The following is a 7,784-nucleotide window of genomic DNA, read 5'->3' as shown; positions in this document are numbered from 1 at the left end:
CCTAGAAGTAAAGGAGGTCCCGGTGAGTTTTCCTCTTGCCGATTACTCTTACCACTGGGCATTGCTGTATGTAAATAGGATCAGAGTTCCCGTGTTGTGCTGGGAAGAGCCAGTCCTAAGACAGCGGATTTCCTCCAGCAGTCATGCTTCATTAGCGCGCACGTTGCTGAGGCTTGGAGGTGCTGCGTGAGCAGAATACTCTCCTGCTAATTCTAGGAAATACTCTTACTGATGGTGCAGGATCGTGGTACGAGTGGCTTTCTGAGTAACTTCAAGGGTCAGAGCTTCTCTGACAAGCAAGAAGGGGGGGGAGTGAGTGAACAAGCTGTCTGGCTGGGGTTAAACCACAACAGAGGTGCACCAGCCAACCTCCATCTCTGTGTCCAAGCTAACAGGTTAACCAGAGTGTTCTGTGGAAACTCTGATTTTCCTTAGGAAGCACTGCTTCTGTTACAAGCAAAGGCAGAAAACACTTGAGCTGTGCAAGCATCAGTACCCTGTGAAACATCCAGGGTATCGTAATGGCCTTAGCTTTGCACAGACCCAACACACGCAGATCTCTAGAGCTACAGAGCTCCATGTCAAAGGGGAAATCAATTCCAAGAGCTTACTGCTGAGCACGACCATTCCTCGTACACATGAGGTGCCACACTGCTTACAGGAGCTTTGACCCAGTTTCAAGGCCAGACCAAAACCTCGATTCAGGTCACAGCCTTGAAGGGAAGCCCTTCACCAGCAACACTGAACCTCCCAAAGACCCTCTTCAGCAGCCCCTGCAAACCCTGAGTGTCGGAGTGGGAGTCCGGCCCGGAGTAACGACGCAACCTCAATATGAGTATGATCGTTCTCGTTTATTGTTTGCATACACAGTGTTTATATAGGATTCTAAATCAGCCACACTCCTAAAGCAAAGCTATCATTGGTCCCCAACAACTGTTCACGCGCCTGTCTATACATTGCTATTGGCTAAGCTAAGTTTTACACACATATCTCTGCAACAGCAGGGTGCATGCCTTGTGATAAGCGGTGCATTCCTTGTGGCCAGCAAGCTCCTGTTTCAGCGTTCTGCTTACATTTCTTCAACTCCAGGCCTCCCTGGCTCAGCTGAGTCAGAGAGAGTTCAAGGCTGTCTCACTCGGCTCTAATCCTGGGTTGTGCAGGCCCTCGTGAGAATAACCATTGCTCCACACCCGAGGGAGAGGCTCCAGGAACCTGGAGCACCCCAGGAACCCCACTCCACCCCCCGTGCAACCCCTGCAATTCCCCATGGAACACCCCCACCTCCCCCGTGCCTGCCCTAAACATGCCCCTCTCACCATTAATCCCTGCTCTGAGCTCACCCAACCCATGAAATCACAGCAGATCCTCACACAAACCTCCTGTCCCTTTGCCCCAAAACCACCTCACGGGTGTTACCCCACACCCGGCCATTACCCTCCCCGCTGCACTTACTTTCCACACACCCTCAAGCTCATACGCGGCCAGCCCCGGCTCGGCCATCCCCACACGCACACGGCCCCGCTCCCTCCTGGGCAGCTCTTGGCCCCCGCACGGACACCCTCCTCCCTCCGCTCCAGCTGCGCCACAACAGCCGCTACTGCGGCCCTCACCGACGGAGAGCCCCCTTCTCAGCCTGAAGAGCACCACTTCCAGCCATCCCCAACCACCTCTCTCCATCTCCCTCCGGACGGACTTTGAAGAGCAACGGAGAGGCGGGGAACACGCAGGAGCGGACACAGAGAAGGGCAGGGCAGGGCAGGGCAGGGCGAAGCAAGGCAAGTTCCGCCAATGACGAGACAGCGTTGGACAGCCTCGGGCAATGGAGAGACAGCAGGGGGTGGTCCGAGCACTCCTGCTCACCCGTCCGTGGGACAGCCGCGGTCACTGTTGTGTCCATCTTCAACTCGGGGGCTGTGTGGTGCCCCTGCCCTGCCCTGGCAGTGACATGTGGGTCATGGAAGCTCCTGGGCTCCAGCGGTTCAGCCCTGGGCAGCAGCACTTGTTCCTCCTTGCTGACAGCTCATGCGCTGTGACCGAAGGTCCAGGTAAAAGAACTCTCTGAGACTCAATGTGGAGTTCAGCAAGCGGGCACTCTTTATTGCAGCACTGGGTGCACAGGGCCAGCCTGCACCTCTGTTGTGTCTTGTGCGGGACCAGGACATGGCCACTGCTCAGCCCCGAGGAGCAAGGGTGGCTTTGACCTACCCCCCAGCCTTGTTCTCTCTCTGTCAAGGTGTTGCTGCAGGGAGGCTGTGCAGACAACTCTCTCTTCCTCAGCTGGACTGCAGGGTGCCCTTGGCAGACCCATGGCATGGGGATCCTGCTCATGTGTGTCCCCTGGGGGCCATGGGCAAGGAGGCACTCAGAGGAACTATATTCTGTGTGGTTCGTATCATCACCCCGGGCCAGCAGGACACAGCAGGGCTGTAGAAGCTGCAGGCAGCATCCCATGGGGGAGGATAAGGATGCAGGTGAGATAAGGACCCAAGTGGCACAGGGACATGGTTTCACTTCAAGGCGAATGGAACGCGGATACTGGTGGAACAGGAACACGGCTCTACAATGTGGCAGTTGTCGAGGTTCATGCCATGCAGCTCCCACAGTACGCTCTGGGCTGGTGGCTGTTGCTGTGGCGCTCAAGAGCGATGGCACTGCTGGACCCATGGCGCTGACCTGCCTGGAGCAGGGATCGCTGCTGCAAGCGGCGCGGGGCACAGTGGGGGCCTGGTGTGCCACAGCGTGCCACCCACCTGCACGGGTCCTGTTCTTATGTTGCCCACATGGCAAAACAGTTGATAACGGCAGCCTGGCCGCAGGGTCTGTCCTGAGAGAACCTGTCCCACTGCTACTGCCTCGGGTGAGCACCAGGGGAGGACCAGATTGGATACTCCTGCCGCTAAAGGCAGAGCTGACCATTGTGTCCCCGCAGAGCCCCGCCACAGACCTGCCGGTACCCGCTGCCACCAGACCGGCGCCCTGGGATGGTTTTCCTGCCGGTACTCTGGGACAGTCAGATACCCAGGGCCTTGCCATGGGCCTGCCACCCAGCCCCGCTGTGCAGCAAAACAGGAAGCTATTCTCCCCTTCCCACTCTGCCTTGCCCAGTCGACTCAGGGGAAAGGTTTCCTCCATGATGTATCAGTAGGGAAGAGTTTGCTTTGGCTGTGGGGACCACAGAACAACTGGGTTCTGAGAAGTCCTGAGAGGAGAAGGAAGGAGAGCAGAAAACAGTAGTGCCGGACTTGTGCTGAACATTCAGCTTCTGCAGCAAAACTGTGCCTGGGATTCTGCGAGAAGCAGATGTAGGAGCTAAAGGAGGGACGGGACGGGCTGCCTCGTATGTGAGCAGTGCTCTTGGCTGGAGCAGGGCAGCCAATGCACTGCTGCACAGGGGGGCACACCGTGTCCAGCCTCGGGATTCTCCTCACCAAGCACTCCCCAGTTTGCAACCATGGCCAGGTGGGTGCGTGGAGCCAGGACACAACCGCTGCCCACAGCTGCCTCGCAGCCTTCCACGCTGCTTGTGAAGGACAGCATGGCCTTGGAATTGTGGTTGGAGCTTTAATCAAAAAGACACATTTTCTTAAGCAGGGCTTAACTGCTGCCTGGCTCTTCAGAGTCGGCTGAACAACGTCCATGGTGTCCGCCTCTGTCTTCTCTGCGTTTGTATACGCGTCAGGATATATGTTGTCTCTTGTACCAGGGATGAGACCTCGGCTTCCTCTTGTCCCGTCAAAGGACAGAAGGCTGCAACAGAAGTAAAGAGAGCAGAGCTGAAACCCACTGATTGGCAGAGACCCGCAGGCACCTCTTCCAGACCATACCAGCCCCAACCATCCATTTCCCTGGTCAGGAAGAGCAGGCAGACAAATAAATCACCTGGAAGCTGCTGCTCAGGATTACAGCAAATGCCCCCAAAATGTTCCCTGGAGCAGGAACAGGGCATGGCAGCACCCTGCCCAAGCTCTGTCCCCTGCCCCTGCCAGCTCCAATCACACAAAGCACTGCCCCTACTCACCCTCAAGGATCTCCTGCAGCCTGTCCTTGCTGCTGTCCTTCAGGTACTGCGTAGCCAGTCCTGTGCAGAGAGCTCGGTCAGACCTGCTGCTGCCCAGGACACTCCTGGTATCCTGGCCCCGGCTCTGCCAGTTTGGCTGCACCCCTTCCCTCCCCTCAGCAGGGTGACCCCAGGGAAGGACAGGACCCGAGGGGAGGTGACACTGAGCAAGGTGCCACCAAGCCCTGCTGCGAGAGCAGGAGTAGGAGGGGGAAGCACAGAGCCCCTGGCTGCACAGGCCCTGTACGGGGCAGCTGGGGCTCTGGCAGGCACAGGGCTGCTCCTCGCAGCCAGTGCAGCAGATGGGACTGGGGCCAGGCTGCCATAAGAGGGACTCCAGGGACTGTGGCTCACCGATGAACCTCACGGCTGCCGATCGCATGGTAACCTGAGTGTGCTGCAGATAAGGCATGCTGTGACGCACATACTCTTCAGCCCTGCTCCGGTCCTGCTCCAGCTGGAGAGAGCAAAAAGGCACAGGGATGACATAGACCCTCCCCAGTCACCCGGGACAGGCCCTCTTCCCAGCATCCCACACACCCCTCCTTGATCCTCAGGACATTTGCATCTCCCAGCCAGGAGCCCTGTGGGGCTGAGATCCAGAGACAGCTACATGCAAAGCGGGGTCTGGAGGTCCTGAGAGCCCTCTGTGCCACTGCAAGGGCCCAGATTGTTCTCCTGCAACATCCTGAGGGTAGGGAGGGGAGAGAGGCCTGGACCAGAACCCTTGGGAGCTCTGCCTGAGAGCAGGGAAGGAGGATGCAGCACCAGGCTACAGGCTCTGGGCTGGAGCAGGGAACGTGAGGCACCACTGCACAGGGGGCACACTATGTACAGCCTGGGACTTCTCCTCACCAAGCACTCCGCAGTTCTCCAGATCTCGTGTGCCTGCACATTGTGACTGAGCCGTTTCAACTTGAGCACCTTTGCAGCTACACAGAAGGCTTCGTGAGAGGCCTGCGGATGAGGACAACAATTGGGGAGATTGTGGACAGGGCTTGGGGACCAAAGCCCTGGCCCCTGCAGGGGTCACCTTTAAAGCCTCGGGGGACCCTGGTATTCATGGGCTGCTGCTGAACCCTGATGGACCACATAGGGCAGGCCAGCTTCTTCTGCCCTCCCTGATGCCCAGGCCACCCCTGCGGGCTCAGCACACCCTTCTGCACACCACTGCTCAGGTCTGGAATCTCTACCTTGGCCACACTCTCAGTCTCATCACTCATGTGCAACATGAGCGGGACCAGGCTCTCCCGCGCAATCTTCTGCATCTGCCGCTGGTGCTTCCTATCTGCCATCTGTAGTATTTCTTTGAAGAGGCAGATGGAGAGCTCTTGCACCTGGCTGGACACCTGGTAAGGAGGAGGACAGGAGGACTTCAGCAGCAGCAGCTCCCTGAGCAAGGGCATCAGCGTGGCTGAGGGGAGGGGGTTCAGGTCTCCCAGAGCCATCAGCAAGTCAGGGAGAAGCTGGGCTGGGCTGCAGAGCCCAGAAGGCATCCCCATGAGAGCACAGGGGCATGAGGAGGGGCACAGTGCTATGCAAGTGCCGACACCAGGCTCTACTGACGGACACTTGTCCTTGCAAAGGGCCCATCAGTGAGGATCAGGCTTCCATAGCAGCCTTACATCATCAAACAGTTGTAGGAGCTTCTCGGCCAGCTGCAGAGTAGTGGAGCTGTCCTCCTTCTTCAAATGACCCATCACATTTCTGAAAACAAGCAGCATCTTCCTTCTGTTCTTACTGTCGGCTCTCTGCAGCCTGTGTATCAAGTCTGGCAGCAGGACCAGTATTTTCCTTGCCTGTACGAAGCACAGAATTCCTTTTATGTGAAGTGGTGAAAGACCACCCAGGCCAAAATGCTCTGGCCATTAAGCACCAGCCTCCTGCCTGGCTGCCTGACGGTGGCCCAGGAATCCCTGCAGCAGCCTCCTGGCAGGCTGTGCCCATGGTGCACTGAGTGGATCGGGGCCTGTGAGGGGACGTCGAGGGCATTTGGAGCCGTCACCCCAGCTCGTGACTCCCAGCCCTGGTCAAGCCACCGCGTTACCCACTGCCCAGCCCCAGGAGGCCAACACGGCTTCCCTTGGCTATGCCCTGCTCACCGTGTCAGGTGACTGTGACAACGTGATGAGGCCTGTGACCGTCAGTGAGAACAGCGCCTCATTTTGAGACAAGGAGAACCTCCCCGTATTGTACATCCCAGCAAACTCTTCTGGTGTCACATCGCTGGAGGCCAGCAGCTGAAACAAAGACGGCAGTGAGAGACCAGCTGAGGCTGCAGGGCTCCCCGCACTGTGCAGCTCCTGGGTCCCACTGGCAGCTCAGGGCAAGGGCACCGGGGACAGAGAGCCCGTGCTGCGGGACACCCACCGCACACCACACGCTTCCCTGTGCTGGCTCTGCCTGTGCAAGCAGAGCACTGCCTGGGCAGACAGGGACTTTGTGCACCTGCACTCACGCAGCGTGGCGTGGCGTGGCCCTGTGTGGCTGGCACAGGGGAACCTGGTGCTGTGCTGGCCCTAATGGGCTGTGTCCCAGAAGAGGTGACTGTTTGGGGGCAGATGGCAGGGAAGAGGGCTGTGCCTGTGTTTCTGGAGAGGCAGGCACAGCCCTGAGTATGAGCAAGGACTGGTCTGGTTACTCACAGACAAGGGATAGATGCAGAACTTCACTCTGCAGAATCTGGATGTCGAACGTGATCGCAGGTGCTGGAGGTTGCTGCTCAGCTCCCTCAAGACCTTCGGCAAGATGACAGGATGGGACAGCAGCTGTCTCCACATGGCCCGAGCAACTCTGCAGCCACAGAGCACTCTGTCAGCAGGGCTGCCTTGGCCACCGCACGGTGCCCGGGCCAGTCTTGCAGCAGCCAGGCTGTCCTGCAGCCCTGGCCCTTCCCGACCCCTCACTGGGAGTGCCCAGGTCCTAGACGGGGCAGGCAGGAAGGGGATGAAACTGTTCCCTGTGGGACAGGGAGGAACCTCGTGGCAGGCCTCTAGTCTGGCTTGGCCAGCTTTGGCTACTGCAGGGCTGGCTGACCCAGCAGGGCTAGAGAGAGTGATGGGGTACAGGGCTCAGCTCCTCAGGGGTGTCCTGCAGTTTTCTGTGGGCCTCAAGCTCCCTCTCCCCACATGGAACAAACCCACGAGGGCTGTGGGGGTCAGTACCTATCACATTCTGGAGAGACATCTACAAGGCTCAGGATCATCTCCCTGGGGTTCTGCTCTGCCATGCTCAGAAACAGCAAGTTCAGGCTGTGTCGGGCTGGTGCTGTGCTGATGTCCAGCAGGTTCTTATGGATGCAGCGCGTGAGGATCGGCACCTGGAGGGCACATGGGTGAGGGTGGAGCTGCCACCAGACTGCAGGCATTTCCTCAGCTGCTGCTGAAACAGCTGCCCTCCCCATCCTACTCTACTGGCATGAAATGGCTTCAAGGTGCCTGAGGCACCTGGGTGAGGGAAGGTGGGATGTAGGGAGGAACAGTGCCTGGAAGGGCTGGAGGACAGGGCAGCCACAGGCTGCTTACCTCTGTCAGCCAGGAGGCAGGTTCTGTCATGGCCACGTTCACGACGCTGATCAGCTCCTCCTTGTCACATACACACGAGTCTCTCATGGCCTCTATGGCCTTGAGGACAATGACTGCCTTTTCAGCAGGGTGGAGGTATTCCCCAAATGCCTGCAGGAGGGAGGAAGGCAGGGAAGACGTGTTAACACTGAGTGCCTGATAGC

At 58.3% G+C, this 7,784-nt stretch overlaps 1 protein-coding gene across 1 annotated transcript; it reads right to left on the bottom strand.

Moving 5' to 3' along the window:
- Positions 1–3,998: 3,998 nt before the first annotated feature.
- On the bottom strand, positions 3,999–6,837 carry LOC133217636 (uncharacterized). Its single transcript, XM_061363257.1, has 6 exons — positions 6,703–6,837; positions 6,160–6,297; positions 5,683–5,856; positions 5,251–5,406; positions 4,913–5,014; positions 3,999–4,514 (listed from the first exon to the last, which is right to left on the bottom strand). Exons 1-6 carry the CDS (start codon positions 6,835–6,837, stop codon positions 4,011–4,013), a joined length of 1,209 nt encoding a protein of 402 aa, XP_061219241.1. The 3' UTR covers positions 3,999–4,010.
- Positions 6,838–7,784: the final 947 nt, after the last annotated feature.

This window comes from Neopsephotus bourkii, unplaced genomic scaffold, assembly GCF_033783945.1.
Source record: "Neopsephotus bourkii isolate Nb327-2 ecotype Australia unplaced genomic scaffold, CSIRO-AGI_Nbou_v1 NB_1154, whole genome shotgun sequence".
NCBI classification, from domain to species: Eukaryota; Metazoa; Chordata; class Aves; order Psittaciformes; family Psittacidae; genus Neopsephotus; species Neopsephotus bourkii.
This window is presented reverse-complemented; position numbering and strand designations above follow the sequence as displayed.

What these genes read in the sequence shown, in the direction of transcription:
- LOC133217636 (XM_061363257.1), bottom strand. Translation starts at nt 6,837, where the DNA reads ATGTGGAGACAGCTGCTGTCCCATCCTGTCATCTTGCCGAAGGTCTTG. An exon ending in TCTGCATCTATCCCTTGTCT is followed by an intron (nt 6,298 to 6,702) that starts GTGAGTAACCAG and finishes TCTTTGTTTCAG; the next exon opens with CTGCTGGCCTCCAGCGATGT. An exon ending in TGTCACAGTCACCTGACACG is followed by an intron (nt 5,857 to 6,159) that starts GTGAGCAGGGCA and finishes TGCTTCGTACAG; the next exon opens with GCAAGGAAAATACTGGTCCT.